Source organism: Phoxinus phoxinus (genome assembly GCF_949152265.1).
Source record: "Phoxinus phoxinus genome assembly, chromosome: 10".
Lineage (NCBI taxonomy): Eukaryota > Metazoa > Chordata > Actinopteri > Cypriniformes > Leuciscidae > Phoxinus > Phoxinus phoxinus.
Genome location: NC_136885.1, coordinates 12,489,512 through 12,512,539, shown reverse-complemented (window position 1 = coordinate 12,512,539; position 23,028 = coordinate 12,489,512). Strand labels below are relative to the sequence as shown.

General features: G+C 38.3%; 1 protein-coding gene across 2 annotated transcripts in view; it reads right to left on the bottom strand.

Moving 5' to 3' along the window:
* ulk4 (unc-51 like kinase 4) overlaps positions 1-23,028 on the bottom strand; it is a 180,324-nt gene that overhangs the window by 100,683 nt on the left and 56,613 nt on the right. For both annotated transcript variants that reach the window (XM_079626094.1, XM_079626095.1), the window contains exons 22-24: positions 22,267-22,394; positions 2,534-2,667; positions 2,018-2,139 (exon numbers count right to left, since the gene is read on the bottom strand). In XM_079626094.1, coding sequence (XP_079482220.1) covers positions 2,018-2,139; positions 2,534-2,667; positions 22,267-22,394 — 384 coding nt within the window. The remainder of the gene's footprint in view (positions 1-2,017; positions 2,140-2,533; positions 2,668-22,266; positions 22,395-23,028) is intronic.

Here is a 23,028-nt window from a genome sequence, read left to right as displayed (position 1 = left end):
GAGACGTGTCAGCCAAGACAGCCCCACAACATCAGGAGACTTGAGGTACTCAGGGCGGACGACATCCCCAGTTGAGGTCAACAGCTGCCCACCTCCACTGTAAACAGCGTTGGTGGGACACTGCTTCCCTCTCCTGAGGCGCCGGACGGTTTGCCAGGAATCTCTTCGAGGCCAGCCGGTAGTCCTTCTCCATGGCCTCACCGAACTCCTCCCAGGCCCGAGTTTTTGCCTCCACAACCAGCCGGGCTGCACTCTGCTTGGCCTGCCGGTACCCATCAGCTGCCTCAGGAGTCCCACAAGCCAACCAGGCCCGATAGGACTCCTTCAGCTTGACGGCATCCCTTACTTCTGGATTCGGGGATTGCCGCCTCGACAGGCACCGGAGACCTTACGCAGCACAGAGAGGCTGCGTCGACAATGGAGGTGGAGAACATGGTCCACTCGGACTCAATATCTCCAGCCTCCCTCGGGATCTGGTCGAAGCTCTGCCGGAGGTGGGAGTTGAAGATCCCTGACAGGAGACTCCTGTCAGAGAGGATAAAATACTAATCGAACTTAATATTGTACTATGCATGGTATTTTACATTGCACATCCATCGATAATTTGTTTCTGTTGAATTATCATCTGTATTGATGCACATGTATTTCAAAGTTTTAAAATGAATAAATAAATAAATAGGAACAATTAAACATTTTGAAACTTCAGCATTGGTTCAATTTAAATGTAATATTGTATTTAAAGGTGCAGTAAGTGACTTCTGAGAAACACTGTTGATAATTAACCCAAATAAACACACCCCTCTCTTCATTGATCTGCCCCCAAAATGTAAATAAAGTGAAGCAAAATAATGCTTCGCGAAAAATAAAGCAAAGATTAAATTAAGAGTTGGTTGTTAGTCACCAGCAGCACACCAGCTCCAGACAAACAAAGACACTCAATATTACAACAACAGCATATATTGATTCTGTGAAACAACGCAAAACCAATGTAACTTGTATAATCAGAGTCCGTTTTCAGGCCTTACCACGTAGGTCTCTCCGGCGCTGAAAAGCTTTTCTAATATTAGCGCGGGCCCTAAAGCTCTAGCCTGATTGTAACCCTTTATTTCCCAGTGATATTCCTCTGATTTTTTATTTTATAATGTCTCTCAGCCATCTCTCTTTCTACAGTCTTTCTTCAAATCTCCCTCTTGCTCACTCTCTCTCCTCCCCCATCATGAGTGTACATGCACCCTACTGCTAATTGGCTACAAGTGTGTTGTGATGCTCAGTACCACCCACTTTTAACAACTTTTCTCAAAAATCGCTTACTGCACCTTTATATTCTACATATGCTATCAAAAATTGCTTTGCTAGTTTGAGAATTTTGATCAGTTTAACATAGCAACACATTGCTCAAACAATAGTACAAATTTTGGGCGGGACTACCAGTTTATTTGGCCAATGCCAGATGGGAACTATTTGAGAATCCTGTTTTCATTATTTTTTAAATTTAGAAAAAAAAACACAAGTGGCCCAGAAAGTTTGAACTAAAACAGAAAAAGACAGAGGAAACTGGGCTAAGATGTTCTAGCACAGGGGTGTCCAATCCAGCTCCTGGAGGGTCACTATCCTGCAGAATTCAGCTCCAATCCCAATTAAACACACCTGAACCAGCTAATCAAGGTCTCACTAGACATACTAGAAACTTCCATGCAGGAGTGTAGAGGAAAGTTGGAGCTAAACTCTGCAGGACAGTGGCCCTTCAGGGCAGAGTTTGAACACCCCTGTTCTAGGATGTTCTGATCTAACCAAAGGGGTACTTGGCCTAAACAGATTGTTCTTCTGAGCAAAACTCTAATAATGACATTAAACATGTTTATATGTGAAATAAGGTATTATATATTGCACCACAACGTAGGTCCCTACAGTGTTTTTTTTCTGTTTTTTTTTCGGGTTGTCCCATCCTTGAGGAGATCGAAAACCCAAAATAAGTAGCAAATAGGTAAATATAGTAAGACCTGACACAGACACACACCTGTGAGCTGAGCAGATGCAGCACCACAGCCATCATGGGGAGGTTCTGCTTCAGCTGACGGGACTGTGTAGGAGAGGGGTGCTTCCTTCCCACAATGCTGCCTAACACGGACAGGATGTCATCTAAAGAGAGCCCACATAAACAGAGACAGTGAGAAATCAGCCAATCACAAACAAACCATCATGTTTAGTCTGGGTAGGTGGCCAGGGGCGTGAGCAGGTACGTCTCAGTGTTGGGACGAAACCTGCATAAAGAACTAAACCGGTTTGAACCGGTTTGATGGGGGTGCGGTGGTGTGTAGCGGCACTGATTCACAAATGAAAAAGGAGGAACAGGTCGATACCTGAGAGCCTGCTCACGTATTCAATCAGAAAGGTAATTAAAGAGAGGCCAATCAAATTGGATGTTCAATATTATTGCCCCTTCTTTGTTTTGCCCATTTCACTCTGTTCCATCTCGGGTGAATTCTTTGCGTTCCCTTTTCCCTCTTTTTTGGGTGTATTGTGATTGATTTACCCAGGATGGCTGGCAGTTCGTGCACGGTGTGACGGATGAAGAGGGTCAGGCATTTTGACAGGTATTCATTGCCGCTTTGTTGCTCCTTTCCTGGCGTGGCCTTTCGGACGTCTCTTTCAATGTACATCACCAGCCTGAGAGAAGGGTTGGCAAAACATTATTATTCATCTGCAGACACCCAGACCAAACAGAAGGAGAGGAGAGAGAGAGAGAGAGAGAGAGAGAGAGAGAGAGAGAGAGAGAGAGAGAGAGAGAGAGAGAGAGAGAGAACTCAAACACAGTGGGGAGAGGATAGAGGTTTTTTAATCAATTACACTCAACAGCTGGAGGGGTGACAGAATGGAGATGAAATGGTGTTGATCCTGAAACAATATCAGGAAGGGAATGAGCTCTGTCTGCCTGACTGAAAGGACCAGAGAAAAACAAGATGCATCTGGAATGGAATTGAATTTGAAGTGTATAAGGTACACAAATTGGTGGCTGAATTAGAGATGAATGAATGTGACTTGATTCAAACATGCAAACCGACATATTAGGATTGATTAATAGGGTTGGGTTGGTACGAAGACCAATCTTAGTAAAAGCATGGATCACATCTCCCGGGATTCTGGGAATTGCCTTGGATCTAAAATTACGATACCAGCCCCATTTTTCAGGTGGAATTTTAATTTTATTTGTATTGGTGTTTGGTCTTAATAATCATATAAATAATAATAATAATAATAACTATCGAAAAAATAAACACACAAAAACTAACATAAAACATTATTTCACCCATTATTTTTTCCCCACCAAATATGTCCAGCAGTTTATTATATAGACTATCAATAATTTTCTCCTTCTCAACAGAAATCATTTATTGTATTTAAACACTTTTTGCTAAAGTTAATTTGATATATTTGTACATTAATATATACAATGAAACATACAGTACATATCTCAAACATAACACACAATCATTATTGTATTTTTATTTTTTATATTTCTACTTTTATTTATTGTTAATTATTTTTATAATTGTAATTGTTATTCATTATTATTTAATTAAATTATTTTATGCACAATGTGATAAAACGTACCACCATTATGGAAATGAAAATACAAACCAATCTTAACTAATGATTTTGGATGAAAAAAATTATCAGATTTCTGTGTCCATGCAGCTCTTCCGTTTTCCGTAATATCTGCAATGGTTTCTATGGCAATGCCGTCGCGTTGGACTATGTCTTCTGAGGGAAATATCTAAGGTTTTTTTCGCGCTGTAGTCTCCGATTGCAAAATATTTCTCCGTTAGGCTATATTTTAGTTTTCTGCTCGTCCGGCACTTTGCAACAACACCGCATTGTTTCGGGAACAACTTTTAACATGTTTCCTATAACAACGTCTGACGTTTATGTTTTACGTGGCGTGAGAATGTCACCTAAACCACGCAAAATCCGATCAGATCGTTCAAACTGAGACGGATTTCCAGAAATGTCGGATTTGCATAAAAAACGGATTTGGACTGACAGTCTGAACTTTTTTAGGCTGTCTACACCGGACACATCAAAGTAAACAATCCATAGTAGCATGTTGCATCCAACACACCATTCACTTTGACGTGTTCATGACCCGTTTCATATTTGAAGGTCTAAATGCAGTGAAATTTTGCTTGCGCTCCTGTACCCCAAGCTGAATTTATTTTCCCATGTAACACATCAGCCATGGTCCCACAGCGGCTAAACACCCTCCGGCTCAGCCACGCCTCAAACTCACGCTATTGGTCGAGCTGGAAAGAGATTGACAGATCTGAGTGAACCACTCTCAATGTTTAGATGGTGCCTGGGAGGCTCAATCTTTACACTTTTGGGGGAGAAAAAACAATGAATAGCATGCTTATAGTAGTAAATGAACAATTAAACTGGGTTCAAGAGAATGTGTTTTAACATAAAAAAATCTTACATACTTCACCTTTAAGAAAAAGCAACAGTAATAGTGATGCTTGCCTTAGCAAACAATAAATTTATACGTAACACTTGGCATTAGAGTGTCAATGACAAAAGAGTATCGCAACACAACACTATTGATTCAGCCTCACCTCTAGTATCTCAAACTAATCAATTCACTACAAACAACAGATGTGTCTCATGAGAGAAGTAGCTAACATGTAATATTGATGATATAGTAATTTATGGCATGGACACAGTAAAGAACACGAATAATAAAATAGGTGATAAAGCTAGTGCAGAATGCAGTGAGGATTAGGCCATTCTCAAAGAAATGCTGCTCATTGTGGAGTCTACTCTGATTTATACAGTACATCACATTAAAGAAAAAGTGAGGCAAAAAAATAGTAATAATAATTACTGTAATTTACTTCTCGTCGCATTTTTACAAACCCGAAGGACCAAATAGTAATTATTCACCAAAAAACTTTTTTTTTTTCATACCTTTTAAATGTAATGTGTGCCTCAAACTCGCTGCACTGTGATCAATTACAAGATATATGAGAATCAGCAGGAAACGGCATTACCAACGTTAAACATGCCATGTCTTTAAACACCAAGTATAACTATGACATTTGAGAGTTACAGCAATATTTTTGGTGAATCATGACTTCAATTTAGATCTGTTCCTCATCCAGAGCAATCGTATGGCTTTACAAGATTAGGAATACTGTGCATAAAGGTGCGGTTCACATTGACGAAATTTCAGCGACCCCCCAACTTTTTTAGGAAGTAATTTATGAACCTCTGCTCACAAAGAAATCACTTTCAAATCAAGCACCTTTCTGTTGCTCAAATTTGCATTACCAATTTAAGCGAAATCTGCATCAGGAACTTGTTTGTCCTCGTGCAAAACTGCAGATTGCACAAAATCCTATTGATATGAATTTTACAGAGCAAAGGAGAATGTGACCGCGTCCACAACTTAAGTCATAGGCTTTTATGATTTTTATTTTATTATTATTATTAGTCTGTCTGTCTGTCTGTCTGTCTGTGTGTGTCACTCGGGAGACCCTTTTATTATATATAGAAATTATGGTAACACTACAATAAGGTTCCATTTGTTAACATTAGTTAATTTTAACATGAACTAACAATAAAAAATACTTCTTAAGTATTTATCAATCAATTTCAATTTCAATTCATTTACTAATAAAGTATTAAAATCAAAAGTTGGATGTTAATTAAATAATGGACCTGAACATAAAATAGACAGTTAACTAACATTAACAAAGATGAATAAATACTGTTACAAATGCATCAACCAATGTTAACTAATGGGGTCTTATTGTAAAGTGTTACCAGTTGATAAACATTCGGTTGTCATCTCCGTTTGTGTTCCAGAGAAGAAAAACAGAGAGTAAATTAAAACAGATGTTTATTTTTATGGTAAACTATCACTCTAAAGAAGCATTTAGCTTTAAATCTTGGCTCGACATCAAGTCTATCCAGACACACGGTGTAGTACTCATTAAATTAATTGCAGGGCCTAAGATGTTGTAAGATCGTTCAATTACAATTCTTACACTAAAAAGGTGCAGCTCTGCCAACAGTGCAGATGTCTTTAAAAATAGCTTGTCAAGAGCAAGTTCTCCTCTCCTCTGCTGTAAGTGAGAGAAATGAGATTGTGAGAGGGTGAGATCTACGGCACCAGCAGTGGCAGCCTGTCTCTGCCCTCAAGCCCATGCTAATTAAGAAACACTGTTAATTAACTTGTTTGCAACCAGCACTGCACACTTCTATACAATCTGTGCCTCAACATTTCCCCGTAAGCGAGTCAGTTCCTCCCAGCCCCTCGTAACACACAAACACACACACATTTCTGCTGAGGCGCGTCTCTCAAATTAGACACGGATGAAAAAGCAAACAGTGAGAAAATTGCACAGAGCCCAGCAGTGTGGGAAGGAAATGCACCCAGCAATTATACCAGAGGCTGAAAGTAAGTTTGAACAGAGGACTAGAGGGAACACACTGGATTAAACTCCAATGAGAGAGCAATCGCCTACTTAACTAGCACATTCGACAAAGAGGAGAACTGGGACCTGGATGCAAACCTGACAACTACCTGCTGTATTAAAACCGGCACTGACCAAACAAAGAAAAACACAAGCTAAAATGAGCATTCAAATCATTTAAGCCAGCTTGTTTGGATGGTTAAAACTCAATAATGTAAGATTTAATCTTCCCTTTGAAATAGTGACTAAGTGACTCAACTCTTTTGAATTGTAATTGGCACTGAAATTAACACAGAAGTTCTGTGCTCAGGGTTACTCTTGGTAAAACTCTTTCGAGAATTGTCGATATAGAAAGTGCCAACCAAACTAAAAGCTTTAAACCCCTCATAGTCCAGTAAACAGAAATGCGTGAGGAAGATAGGCCGCTAAAATCTATAGCAGTGCAAAAACTAAAATATCCAATATCCAAAGAGGGAATTCATTATTATTTTCTATGAAAACAGTAAAAGGGATCATATCCATTTATATTCCAATTTAAGTACATTTATGTTAATCAAAAGTTTTTTTCTCCCTTTTCTCACAGAGCAGTCATTTAAATATATACAGATAGACAAGTTGTTTGTGAGCGGAGTGGGAATAAACTCTGCCCCACCCTTCCTGTTACAATGCAATGGAAAATTTGTATTACTTTACATTGCATCACGGCAACAAACCGTTATGTGCTGAAATGTGTCACTCAAACTAAGGCAAGACTGAAATTATGCATTTTGTTACAAATAAAATAAAGTCACTGTTTCCTACCTCTGAGATCCTTTGCGCAAACACAGAAACATCCAGGTCCTTCCAATTTCTTTTCTTTACAAAGATAAATATAAAGTTCCCACCTCAATAAAAAGCTGTGAGCGAGCGCATAGAGGCACGTCTGCCTCATAATACAACATTAAAAAGCTATCTTTGTGAATAAACGTGTCGTCCTCGCCTTGTGGTGGCTTGTAATTCAAAGGGGAGTCGGATATGCGTGTTTAGACGGAGGTCGGATGTCCAGATATTGGATCTGTATCTGATTTAAAACCACATTTGGAAGTGGCTCAGATCGGATGCGGAAAAAAACGGATCTCGTGCAGATTTTTGTGTTTACACGTGTGCAACAAATTCCGATCTGTGTCAGATGAGAGTTTAAAAAAATCTGATTTTTTTTTTTTTGTGCCAGTGTAAACACAGCCATGGAGTGTGTGGGCTACATTCCCAATCCTACCTGGCATTGAGCTCATCTGCAGAGAATGTTTGTTCTTAGATTAGTCTGATTGGGCTTGACGGCTTGTAGGTGACCTCCATTGATTCTATGTGATGTGTGTCTCAATGTGTTGGAAAGCTACAGCCCAATAGATTGTTCCCTTGAGAGAGAAATATAAAGTCATTGAAGCTTATGGCTGAATTGGATTTCTTCTAACATGCAGACAAGATTTGGGCCAATGCTTGTATATGACGATGATTGGATCTTAGTTGTTCTCCATCTGAAAAACTACTAGGATAAGCATCTGCATTTAAAGCAATATTTTAAAAAATGTTGTCACTATAACCTTAGTGTATTCTAGGTGATTGTTATGCGGTTGCTAGGGTGTTTGCAAACTTCTGACTAACTGGAGGCAACCTACAAGTCTCTGATATTCTGGTCCCTCTTGGAAATGTAAGTTTATAGGATTTTACCATCTATTTTATTGACCGCTGGAGATAATGTGCACGTCTGATCGCTTAGAAACCTTAAAGCTACACTGCAATTTTGTAAGTTGATTATTAGCAAAAAAACACTTTATTCTTTCAAAATTGCATGTGCTCATTCATGTGTAATTACTTCCACCAACTAATCAAGTATTCTCGTACGTGTAGAACCTGCCATTCAGAATACATACGAGCGAGTCGCTCGAATGGCGGCCGCCATGTTGGGCCTCCATCTTGAAAATACATTAGCCAAAGAGGGACATACTGTAACTGGAAATTCAAGCTTCGCCTTTCCTGCTTTTACACTCAGTGGCACCGCGACGAATGCGAGGGGAGATTACCCACAACTGTTGAATATGGAGGATCACGCCTATTATCGAAGACATGTAACAGAGTCCCCAAGCGAAAACGAAAAGAGAGAATTAAAACGATAACGCGGCAGACAAATCAACAAGACCAAAAAGTCAATATTGGAGTGGCTTTTCCAAGATGGAAAGAGCTCATGAGGAGCAAGGCTTTTAAAAGGGACGCTAAAGTTGCCTGCTTTCTTCTCGACAGGTAATTCAGCCTATTTGTGTAAATTCGAAGTTTTATAGTTGCTTGGCTAACTATATGGTATGGCATAACGCTAGAATGACGTCTATGGCTGCGTTCCAGTCCACTTTTAGACGCGCACTTGCAAACTTCCCTAAGCACTTCCCCTCGAGGGAATCCCTGGCGTCATTTTTAAGTGCGCTCCACTTCGCGAAGTGGACGAGGGAAGTTTATATGGACAGACCCTCGTTCCCTCGATTTTGACTGAGGCAGCGAGTCTACTTCATATGTACACTTCAGGCAGCTCCATATACCACAATGCAACACGATTGTGACGTCACCGCAGATCTCGTCTAATCACCACCACCACAAACAACTCTATGATATATTTATTTATTTATTTTTAAATTGAAAACAGCCCAAAACTGGAAACTGGAACGCAGCCTAGGTAACCTCATCACTTGAAGGAACAATCATGGACGAACTCGAACTGGAAGCCATGATAATCTTGGAATAATACGGCCACCGTAGGAGGAGTTAAAACGCCCTCGGAATGGGAGGGGCTAGAAAGTAATATTCAGTTGTAGTCATATACAATTTCACTGCTACATGGGAGAAAATCTTACAGTGAAAGATTATACTTAATATTAAAGTGTAGCTTTAATGGCAGCTCTCAATAATTAACAAAATTTTAAGCATAATGTATGCGTCTATTTTTAAGAAGAGCACCAAAAGATTCACCAAAAATGTAATACTTAAAAGGGGTGGCTGATTCTGATTTCACTTTTCTAACTTTAGTTAGTGTGTATTGTTGCTGTTTGATCATAAACAACATCTGCAAAGTTACAACGCTCAAAGCAAAGGGAGATATTTTCTTTTAATATTTTATTTAAATATTTTTTTTAAGGACTACAACAAACAACTGATAGTGACTACACAAGCTTCCTCCCAGGTTAGTGACATCACAAGCCCTAAAATTGACATATGCCCCGCCCCCCGGGAACACGCAACAAAGGGAGTGAGCCATGAGAAGAGCTGTTGTAGTAGAGCACATTTGTGAGTCTGCTCAAGCTGTCGCATCCGTCTTTTCTAATGTATTGCAATACAGTACGTAACACAAATACAATAGCATGCCACTCGGTAGGCATCTTACAACATTTATCACACAAGATTTATAGATTATCATGACAGAATATGTTAATCAATGACTTGAAGATAGTTAACTAAATCAGCAACATGAATTCATCAACTAAACATTCAGAAATGTCCTGTTGCATTCTACATGTTGTCACTTCTTCTTGAGTCTCTCCATCATTGTCCAACTTCAGTTTGAACATAAAAGGCAGAACAGTTTTAGAATTTTTCAGTGTCTGTGTGAAGTAATCGGAGCTGATAACACACACAAGCTCTTGAAGCTCCGCCCTCTGTTCCGGGAGCAGCAGCTCATTATGTGCGGTACTAAAACTTCACATACACCTCTGGAGACATCAGAGATTTGTAAAAAGGGGCATTATACCATCCCTTTAAGTCTATTTTTGTCAAAGTATTGGCAATATAGTGATTATTGCCTTATCAAGCATATGTCGTATCATCACCTAAATATACAACTTATGAAACTCGGATACAAAAATACAATTGCATTATGAGTGACATCAGCAAAAAGAAACCCAAAGAAGATCAAAACTAAGAAACGCAAATGACTGCTTTGAATGTCATCTGTGCTATAATCTACCACAGCCTTCTTGTTCTCATTTTCTCTTCAGCCAAGTCTTTCTTCCAGGGTTAAGCAGAACAGAGCTACACTCATAATTGACAGAAGCTTTAAAGCAAAGCTCATCTCTTAGAATATTGGGAGCAATTTGAAGAGAGAGCATTTTCAGGTATGCAATTTATTTGATTAAAGGGTAACTAAACACTAAACCAACTTTTTTTAGTTAATGATCTGTACGAATGGAGCTTCATAAATGCTGTTCATTGATTCGAGTACTTTTTTTAACATTTGAGTATAAAGTGTTTTAATTTTCAAATATATGGTGTAAAAACGTCTGAGTGCTGCCCTCTTCAGGTTAAACGTAATCTCCTGAAGTAGGGGTACTCTCTGACGTAGGGTACTCTCTGACGTAGGGTACTCTCTGACGCTGCGAGCTCACCACGCCCCTGGCAGCCCCTGGTATAAAAGCATCTGGTTCCGTCAACACCAGAGCGAGTCAGGAGCTGGACATTGGAATTACGAGTTTTGAAAACGATCAGGATAGCGTATTTTAGCATAAATAGCATAGCATTTATAGTTATTTAGATTATTTTGTGTAGCCTAGGTAGTTATTTAGCATAGTTGTTAGTGTTGTTAGAAGTATAGTTAGTTAGTAGCATAGTATTGCATCAGTTAGGATAGTGTAGATTTTTAGCATTAGTTTTGTCTGTGTTTAGTACAGTGGTTAGGGTGGTATAGGTGTAGTGTTGCCGGTTGCAACAGCACTGCTGGACTGTATAACTTCCCACCAGACTTAGAAATTAGGCGCCAGTGTTTACATGCACTTGTGTGCCAAACGCTGCTCTTCCTGCATGGACTCCACAACCGCCGGCGCGTTTTGCTGGATATTTTTTTTCACATAGCGGCAAAATATGCTTAACGTAGGTCAATAGTAATAATAATCCACTCAGATACTGGACCCATTCTCTCTAGCGCGGCTGCTTCGCTAGCATCGTCGGATGCCGATCGCGAGGCGGGAGTTAATGCGATGCGACACCGCAGTTTGAGCTAGCGGCTCGAATTGATATGATTTTAGCTCTGTGTCCACAGACAATTCCTCCACTTCAGGTGAGAAAAGTCCTCAACTTTAAATGACCGCTCTGTTGCAAAGCTACTTGCGTCACTCTCATAGACTGTAAAAAAATAGGTCACTCTCCATCTTAGCGAGTCTGACAGCAGCTGTCAGTCACTGCGGGTCTGTCAATCACCCGCTCAGCCCCGCCCTCGGTTCGTCCGTTGGGCTCTGCCCACTTTTCCAGCATTTTTCAAATATTGCCAGTGGGTGGAGTCAGGCTTTGACCAGGGGTTTAGTTACCCTTTAAGCTTTGAGTTCAAAGGAAAGATTCTTACACTTTCTAAGTGTTAATACAATTGACGGGATAAAAACCAGACAGCCTGGGCTGTGCAAACTGTTAGACACCAATATGTGCCCAACTTTAATGGAGTCAGAACTTGTACTTTGCCTTTGTAAAAAACACACATCTCAACAAGCTCAGACAGGTCTCCTAAAAACTCTACTGAAGTGGTGACCCTTCACTAAACCACATCTTTAAATGTTACCCAGGCTTATTGGAAAAACATGCCTGTGGTGAAATTTCGGAAAATTTTGAAAATTTCAATATTATGTAGCCTCTTGCATGTTATTGTGATTGTCAAATGTAATGCTGCCTTCACGTTCTCTTGCATGGGAGATTCTTCCTTACTAGCTGGGACAAAAAGAATAGTTCCGGTCCTTGATTCTGATTGGTTGAGCCGCGTTCGAAGTCGCTTTAAATTACTCACAAACATACACCTGTGACCGCATTACATAGTATTTCTGCGCAACTGCTGTTTGTGATTCTTTGTTGCTGCATGTGTTGCTTGGCAACCTCTTTGGAACTACATTGCTTGGCGGAGGAATACATGTGTTAATAACGTTAAATTTTTGTTGCTGGTGTTTATTTTATTAATAAAATTCCGCTCCGCACTGTGCCTAACAACGCCCCTTAGCTGTACTAAATCCACTGTAAAACACGGCTTTGCAAGGCTTATTGCTTAAATGAATCACTGTGCTTTTAGATGAAGTGAATGTAAAAAAAAAAAAAAAAAAGAACTGGGCACTTGGTTGAAGTTGATTCAAGCTAAAAAAATTTAAACTCACCTTCTCCCTCAATTTATTATTCTTTTTTTATTAGTATAGGGTTATATATTATTCTGTATTAGCTTACATTTTATTATTACAGTTTAAAATATGCCAAAATATTGCATTAAAAGAACACTTTGCATATTTTGGTTTATAATTAATTTAAGGATGAATAGAAATATGTTTTAATTGTTTAGTTTGCTTAGTTATTAGTATTAATATAGTGACACTTTATAATAAGGTTTATTTGTTAACTACATTAGATAACATACAATAACATTTAACAATACTACACTACAGCATTATGTAGCATGTACAACATTGTACAGCATAATGTACTAGTGTGAACTCAAATGAAAATGAAAAGTTTTCCCAAACAAAGGGTTAATGTTAGTTAATAAAAATCAAATAAAAATATTGTAAAAATGTATTGCTCACAGTTAGTTAATGTTAACAAATTATGCCTTGTTCTAAATTGTTATTATTATGATCATATCATTGTTTTTTTGTCACTATTATTATCAGCTGCTATTATAAACACTATTTGATGAGGTTTCTCCCTTCAAATAATTAGTATTTGCCAGTATTCTGAACGAAACCTCTCCATCAAGGTTTTTATTTGATTAATTCTACATTTTGAATAAAAAACAATCTTTGCCACAAATCTAAAATAAAGCAAGCACTCCGAGAGTCCTCACAAATTTCCACCAACCTCCGCTTTACTGACAGGAGCGAGGCAATAATGACAACTTTGGTATTTACAAGTGCACCAATGGAGTTGCTGCCAGACTGGATTAGCCTATAATAAATTTCCTCCTCCCAAAAGGCTATCATTTTCCCTCTCCCAAAATGAATTGTTGTCGGATGTCAGGGATACTCAGTGCTCGAAGGTGAGGAGGTACGAGGGAGAAAATGAAAATCTGGAGACATGAGCATGATTTACAAAACCATTTATTCCGAGATGTTAGGATCAAGCAGCCCTTTATTAGACGGACATGGCGAGCCAGCCGCTACATTACCTGAGGAAGAACAGAAATGAGAAAAGGGAACTGTGACTTTCACAATAAATTACATTTACTGGGTGCCAGGTCTGCTGTGCGCTTATGGGTCTACGTGCATACGGTTATAATTGGAATCCTACGCGAGATCGTTTCTTGACTGAATGACTGGGAACAACAGGAGTGACAGGGTAACATTTCATTCCCTAGCGGTTCTTTGTTATCCTGACAGTTCAAGCTGTAATGCAGTGATTTGTGAACCGGTTTTTATAGACCCACAGAATGGGGTCACATATTTGGTTTTTGTCTGCTCTGAGGCGACATTTTCAACTTATCAGTCAATTACCAAACCCTTGATTATATGTATTAGGTATGTCAGGGCACAGACAGAATTCATTTGAAAACTGATGAGGGTCAGGCAGGAGCTTTAGGTCTACTTGCTATGCAGAAAATAGACCAGATTTCCAGATTAATGGATTCTAATCTAAAGAGTGGCCAGAACTATAAGGTGGCGGTGCATGATAACAGCACCATCTAAACCAAGGACACTCAAACTTCCTTTACCAGAAGCCAATGAATGAAATAACCTGGTTAGAGTATCAATATTTAATTCTGAGCTGTTTTTTTGTTTTGTTTGCACTAACCAACAACCAGAGCCTCACAACAACAATCAACCCACTCATTAGCACAGTTGGAAGTGCTTTAAAATAGACCCTTTTCATTTTCATTGCAAACCTTTAAAAAAAAAAAATCCTGCCAGTATGTTCACTTCATTCAATGAGGGGCCTGGGCCAGTCTGACGAAATCTCTCACAAAACAGGTGCAAAAAAAATAAAAAAAAATAAAAAAATTCACAGACTATGACAACGCGTTTATATATATATATATATATATATATATATATATATATATATAATGCATATGTGTGTATTTATATATATAAAATAATTATACACAGTAAATACATACATTTAAACACAAACTTATATTTTGGATGTGATTAATCGTGATTAATCGTTTCTCATCCCTAAAACATTATATATTTTAACTTTTACCATGGCATTAAATTGCAGAAAACATTAATACTGCAGCTTGATTGTTTCTAATAGAACAAATGAGGGAGTGACCCAAATCAAATCACTCTCTTTATTTTTTTCCCCTCTTTTGGAAAGTCATAGAAACACTATAATGGACTTTTTCTTTTGAAATTGGGCCAAATGGGAATGCAACAATTATATAGGTATTTTTTGTAGCTCTCGTTCACCACTATATATTTACCCAACTATGATGACTTTCCAGAACCCAGGAAATGTGAAAGAGGTCCATAATCTGTGAAGCCTCAATGAACATTCAAAACATTCTTAGGCCTCGGCTAATGTCAGTGTGCATGACTCTATACCCTCAGGAAAAATAGGGTCCACGGCAAAGAAGCAAGATTGAAATCAAGAAAACACTAAAACCTGTCTCGCGCTTGCACTTGAATGATCCGCAAGAGCTCTGGAACAACGTCTTATGGACAGATGCATCGAAACATGAATGTTTTGGTAATGGTTTGATGCATCTGGACCTTTGATGCTTTGTCGTAGTTGAAGCAAACCATGAATTCTGCTGTGTAGCAGAGAATGTTAAACTATCCATCCGTGAACTTAAGCTGAAACACAGTAGGGGTAACGCAGCAAGGCAATATTCAAAAGCATAAAAGCAATGCAGAATCTAAATCACGCAGTTGATGTTCAAAAGCCTACAAATGTCACTGAGCTGAAGCAGTTCTGTGAAGAGGAGTGGGACAAAATTATTCCACAGTGGTGGGAAAGTCTCATAAATAAATGCAAGATGTGTTTATTTGCCGTTATTTCTGTTAATGAGGCTGTAAGCAGTTAAATACTCTAAGGGGACAATCAATCAATCTTCTCACAGAAAGGGCACTGTTCACGTTTATGCATTCTTAAGGTTTGGTTGCAGATCGAACAAGAATCAGTGTATAAATATGTAAAGTCATATTCTCAAAGTATTTTCAATTTTAAACACTTTTTAAAGCACTATGTGCTAATATCTCTTAAACTATATTCAAGAAAACAAATTTGCAATAATTAATCAAAACAATTTTGCAATAATTAATCAAAGACGGTGCTCTAATTGGATTCAGAGATCAGAGTATAACGAGATTACAGGATAAAAGCAAATTAATCCATTTGTTTTGTTTAAAAAAAATATTCGTCACTATGCACCAATCAGTGATACATCACTGTATTTGTTTTTCCTGAAGCTTTGCATCATTTTAAATAAACACATTTTAACACATATTATAATAAAAAGACATACTTGAAGTACAGACATAAAAGCAATAAGTGAATTAAAAAAAGTTTAACTTTTAAAAGTTAGCAGTTAGCACTCAGTCATTTAAGATAAATCTGGCCCAGATGTACATCTGTAAGAACTCAATTATCAATACCTTACAATGACAATTTCAGGATGGCTCCCCATACTTTCAGTTAAGTCTGTCTATATAAATCTGTTTTGGGATATTTAGAATTTTCACCATTCCAAACTGAATTGAATTATTTATACATTCATTCTTTTTATTTATTTATATATTTGTATTTTTTTGTTTTATTTGTGCAATTTTGTATAATGCATTATTCTGAGAAACCACCATTATTAACATAAACTTTAATCCGTTTGTTAAGTCATGACATGAGTCAGAGAAACCTATGGCACTCACCCTTTACCAACAAATGATCGATAAAAATTAGACATCACTAGAGATTAGTTTCCTGCAGAAAAAAGCAGCCAATTACAATTCCTTTGTTGTACAGCCTATTAAAGCTAATGAAAAGTTTAGAAATATAATATAGTGCTTGTTCAGTGGTGTTCGCGATTGTCACGACAGCATTTAATGGCAAACCATAGATTTCTATGGTAACCTTGAGCTCCTGCACTCAGATTCAATCAACATATCCTTTCATTGAAACTTCGAAACATTTCACTGGTTACTTTAAGCCACAGATACGTTTTACTCCCATAAATGTGTTGTATTTATGTCCATATGATAATCCCTACAGCTTTCAGTGAGCGGGACCATAAAGTTTTCAATAAAGAAACATGGATGAATTAAAAAATAAAGAGCGGCATGTGCTTGATATAAAAAAAAAAATATATATTAACATATAGAAATATAAAAATAAGCTGTGAAAGAGAACTGAATCCACTATTGACAGGATGCTTTCTCTACACGCACTCCGAGCGCAACAAGGACAAGCATATAGCCTTTGTCTTCGGTTGTGAGCCTAAACACCCATCTTGGTGAGTATTCACATAAATACAGTCGGTGTAAGCACTGTGTGTGTTGTTCCTAGTGCGCGCGCACACACACACACACACACACACACACACACACACGGATTTATGTTCCTCAGGCAATAACTCAACCTCACAGTGAAAGCCCTGCACAAATAATTCCATATTTGCAACTTGTTATTTATTGTTTGTTGCATATTTGCTTGTTTTAGTTGTCTACGGACCTAATAAAGTTACTATTACTGAAATGTTATTGAAAAAAAACAACTTATTTTTGTTTTATTGAGCCAGCAGAATCTGCCTCGCACTTAACAAGCAAATTAGTGGAAATTTCATTAGTAGTTCATGGTAAGACAACTAAAAGTTACCACTAAAACAATCTGATAGATAGGGAGAACAATAGACTTAAAATGCGTTCACATTTATCATTGCTCAGTGAAATTTTGCAGGTGAAATCTAGTAATTCCAATAGGAATCCACACAAACATTCCACAAGCAGATTTGACTCGTATTCAAGTTGGTCCCGCTAATTTACTGCATTGATCAACAGAAATCGGCATAGTTTAAAAATGAGATCATGCATCGCTACACTATTGACAATGGCCCCCCCAAAAAAATGATATTGAAGGAGGGGAGAAGCTAGACCTAGAATATCATAGACATTTTGGGCAGGCTTTTTAAACTGGGTCAATAACCCAAAAATGACCTAGAACACTCTAAAAACCCATTATAGCTGCATTGAAAAGCAATTAAAAAAAAATAAAAAATCATCATGTACCGGTAATCATAATCTAGACCACTGGACACCATGAATGAGACACAGTCCATAAACAGATCTAAATCATAAAGCTTTCACTATGAAGCTATAAAGAAGCACATTATATGAAAATTAAATTAAAGATGGATTCTAGGGAAATGCCACAAACACACTGCTAGAGTAAAATCGAGTTAGAATGATCAGTTAACAGCAGTCGCAGTTAGTATTTATCACCACTGTTTTGTAAAAAAATAAATAAAACCTTTAACAATGCAGATATTCTGCAAAGTCCATTTCTGCAGTCTCTCAAATGAAACATTCTTATCTCAACGTTCAAATTAAAAACTCCAGTGGAGCTCCAACCCCTCCTCCATCAGAAACCTCCAGAGGACCAATCCTAGAACAGAGACATCTCCTCAATACTGCCGTCTCATTGAGTTAAAAACATCCCCTTATCTGGAAGCTGGGAGAAGTCAATGTGTCTGCTCTGACCCGAGAGGGGCTGGGCACTACGTGTCCGGTTTGACACTTCTGAGGCACTCATCTGACAGGGCTGTATGCAGCAGACGCTGCACAGATAATTAGAGAAGTGTTTATGAGAACAGCGAGCAAACGCTCTCACTCTGGGAGATGGAACGCTGGGTCAGTTCTGACACACTCCATCAGTGCGGCACTGCTTGGACTCGAGGTAGAAGGAGAAAATGAGGAAGAGAGAGAGAGAGAGAGCGAGCACATCTCGTTCCCGGGCAGAGGAAATGCTAGTGATGACAGACATCCTGTGTTTGTAAGACAGTGATGAGAGCAATTAGGAGCTTCAGCTGTTCAAGACCGGCTTCAAATTAAATATAGATGCATTAGGAGAACATGATTAAAGAAAATGACCGGTTATATTCTGAAGATGTACATACAAAAGGAATAATGAGATCAGTTTCAAGATTCATTCTTCTTATGTAAGATTGAAGGAAAGAGACTCAATTATGGAAAATGTAAGTTTTAAATGATCGGCCTGTTTCTGTCATTGGTTTCACAGTTCGAGGTCAAGCCAATCTGTTGCCAAGCTAAAAAGAGCTGGGTTAGGAAAAGAATCTGTACTGTTGATTGTATTTTTATTTTTAATGCCATGGTTTGAAAGTAAAACGGTCTCAGTTAATTTTTTTCAGGGAAATATATTAATGTATCACTCACAGTTGCCTCTGCATATTAAACTGGCATAGTATGAAAAATACTATACCTCTGTATTTTTGTTTTATATATGTTTATTGAGCAGATTGTTAAGTGACAATATGTGCATGACATATGCTAAACATCACAACCTGTTTTTTTTTGTTTTGTTTTTATAAAATAATTGAAGAAGAATTATAAAAAAAAAAATCCAGAACAACACCCTTATCCCTTGCCATCTCAAATGGTCCCACACAAAAAGGTCCTGCTACCAGTGAGTGTGGTTTGCAAAATATAACTTCACTGGTCAGTTGCAGTAAGATTTACAGTACATGCTCTTCATGCTCGTGCGCGAGGTTAAAGCACGCAAACGGACCATCTACGGGACAAGCCGGATTCCACCATATCTTTATGTACACAATAATCATCTTTTACATCGTAATCCTTTTAATTGTAATATTTGGCATGTTTGTGTGCTGCTGTGTGTGTGTGTGTGTGTGTGTAATAAGCAGAGTGTATGCCCGTTGTACCCGCCTAAAGGCGCACATTACTAATGCACCCTTTAAAATAAAATACAAAAAAATACTCCGCCGTCGACTTTAGACCAGGTTTTTGTTGGTCAATGGCGCAGTCTATTTCAATTGCCTCAAAATAGCAAGGCGCCAACAATGCGCCTGAACGCACCTCGTTTTCTAACCAGAACACCCATGGGTGCACAGATGGCCGCAAATGCATTTGCTATTTAAACAACGTGGCAGAGGACGTGAAAATGTCAGGCTGAAACTAGCAAATAAACACTTGCGTCGCACCTGGCGCCACACTGTGCCGTGTGGATGATAGGGTCCACTTTTTAAAGGTGACAGTTACATTGTTTACTCAAATAAGTACTGAGGAATATTAATTAACAACATGTACTTACTATAGAGTTACGGGTAGGGTTAGTTACTTTTAATTATGCATAAATTACTATAGTAAGTACATGAAGTAATGTGTAACTATGTCACCTTTAAATAAAGTGTTACCATTTTTTTTTTCTTTTTCTTTTTTTTATATGAAACTATCTTCAACTATAATCTCTTTTTGACTAATCCTATTTGAGGAAATGACTTTGGGAGCAGAGAGACATTTGATGGGATGAGAGAATGAAACTCATCTATTTAAGTTTCCATGCCATGTCTAGAGGCAGCTCTCCCCCTGCAATCATCATCCAGATGAAGGTGACCCTCATAAATTCTCATCTATAATCTATCATCTCTGAAAATCATGTATACACTCTAATTTCTAAAGGAGAACTTTTCATTATTAACTTTCTACCAACCAAAAACTTATAGCCTAAAGTCTGAAAAAATATATTTTAAATCCTGTTATTTTAGAGAAGTGATTCTTGCAGGCCAAAAAAAAAAGAAGAGTCTATTGTCCATTGTCAATAGAGTAGAGACGTATGAAGCACCACAGAAGTTTCCACTCACGCACCTTCAAACCAAGTATTTTTCTGTTGGTCAATGCAATAATTAGGTCCAGATGGAATCGGAGCACTTTAAAAAAAAAAAATCTATAGATTTTCACTTTTTTCACCTTTTTTTATTTTTATGATAATCTTCTGAATTTGGCAAAATGCAGATTCTGTGACACTACACTCTAAAAGTAAGTTACAAAAGTGGTCATTGTTACAAAAGTGGTCACTGGTAACCTTTTACAAAAAGGTAAACCTTTGTACCGAAAAAGTGCATATTAGTACCTCAAAGAACCATTGGAACCGGTGACCGCTTTTGTAGCGTTTTTTTCCTGAGAATTACAAAATAAAGCATGCAAACCATCTTGCAAACGCCCCTTTCGCGAGTCGAACTTCCCCCAACTGAAACATCACAAATACAGCTCTTATGTGTGCTTGTGAACGGGTAAAAGTAGGCAACATATTAGGAATACTTTTAGCTGTGCTGCTATGTGTCATGAGAAAGCAACTAAATAGGCAAACACAGTTTTTAACATGATGCGCCACAACTGTTTGAGGCTGTCTATATTGGACACAAAGTAAACATTATAAACTGGTACATTTGGTTTTTTTTGGGGGCGCATGATGATGTTGCATAAAAGTGTCCATTGTGGCCTGTTGCATTGCAATGTCACGTTCGCTTTGTAAGGGATAAACCATGTCTATCACAGCTAGCTGTGGATTATCCCGCTTATACCATGGCCATTTGCCAGCATTGACAACTTAAAGCTGTTATTGATGTTTGCATCGCAATTTTTGATCAGAAGGGTAAAATTGACGTTTATTTTTGTCAGTTACAGCTCGTTAGATCTACCCGCTTAGATCAAATACAGAGATAAAGTAGTGCGTAAGATTACATTTATTTGAATTAATTATTGAGAGAGAGAGAGAGAGAGAGAAATAAATAAATAAATGAGTGCCTGCGTCTGTTCAGTGTTTCTCTATATTTACAATGCTATTTTGAAGTAATTAAACTCACAGCTTCGATGTAACCCCCTTGTTGCTGATAAATATAATGTAGCGATTCAGCAGCGAAGCTAATTTTATTACTAATAGTTGCGGGCAGCGTTGAAAAGTTGAATCGAGTATTCAAACAGACCATGGTATAAGACGTGTTAATGACCGGGTTAATATTTAAAGCTCTAAAATGCAGTGAATTTTGGCTTGCACTTCTGTAACCAAAGCTGAATTTCTTTTCCCATGTAACGCATCAACCATAGTCCCACAGAGGCTAAACACTCTTTGGCTCAGCCTGCTACAGTTATTGGTACCGCTCTCAATGTTTAGATGGTGCCTGGGAGGCTCAGTCTTTACACTTTTGGGGTGAAAAAAAAACAATGAATGGCATACTAATAGTAATCATTGAACAACAAACTGAGTCAAGAGAATGTATTTAAACATACAAAATCGTACATACATTACCCTTAGATAAACACTTCTTAATTGGTATGAGCAAGCATTAAATACACTTGCCAAAATGTATAATAATCATGCATGCAAGGATATTTAGAGATGTTTCAAACATTATGAACGTTGGGAAGAGATTGAGGAACTTTTGCAGTCATAACAGAGGAAAGTCACTGAAACTCTTAAAAACCTTCAACTAAAACAGTTACCGTCCAGTGGAGCAACAGACTCACTAGAGCCAACCATTTATGAAACATACATGATATTGATTTAGTCTATGCGTTTCCCTTTCTCCATCTCTATGATGGTCTCTTTCTCTCTTTCTGATTCATATGTGGAATTATTTGTAGTGTGTTTGTACTTGGATATGGGGCGCAAGAGGAGCATCTCTCCTGCTTTTTTCCTTTGTGCTTGTGTCTTTGTTTACCGTTCCGTGTATATTTGGCTCTCAGCGCTATTGACGAACAGGAGCATTTCACCGGAACTATAACGTGTGTGCTCTGTCAATGTATTCTGCACAGTTGATTTATGGGATTTCATTGTGTAGTGTGTTTACCTGGAGTTACAGCAGAGCAGAAGCATCTCTCTGTTGTGCATAAGGACCTGCAGAAGAACGAGAAAGGCCTTGGCACGGATGACTGAAGACGGACTCTCCAGAGAGCGGATTATCTTCATAACAAAGTCCTGCAAAGAGGCGTTCAAGCCGTTAGCACAGTCTTGTTAGCGCACACGCGTCATTTAAAAAGACCGGGAGGTCTCTGGACATTTAGTGTGGCATAAGCCCCAATTGTCTGACAGTAATTTGACAGGTGCTATCACTTACACAGCGAGGTGCTGGAGGGGATGGAAAAGCACCCCGAAATGCACTTGATATAAAACAGAGGTTAATAAGCTAATGAGTTCCACAACATTTAGTGGGCAGCAAATCAGGAGGAATTGATTAACTTTCACTATCAGCATAATTGGGGGGGAACTGTCAAAAGCAAAACAATCCGAAACATTAGGATTAACTACAGCACGAGAAGGGGAGTTAATTAATTTCAAACGCACCTACTGTACTCTCGGCATGGATCGTAATTACATCAACAGTATTCCAAGCTGCACTCGGAGATTGCAGCACTTCCTTACCCAATTAGCCCAGTCGCTCGCTGCTTCATTGAAATTTAAATTCTATGCTAGTCAATGTATGAATAAACACGCCACGTTCTGGACTTCTATTCGTCAGGGGAATTAAGCAGTGAAATCCACCGCAGTTTATAATTGGTCCGGAGGTGATCCACTAAGTTTTAGGCACTCAAAAGATTTCTTTTTTCTTTTT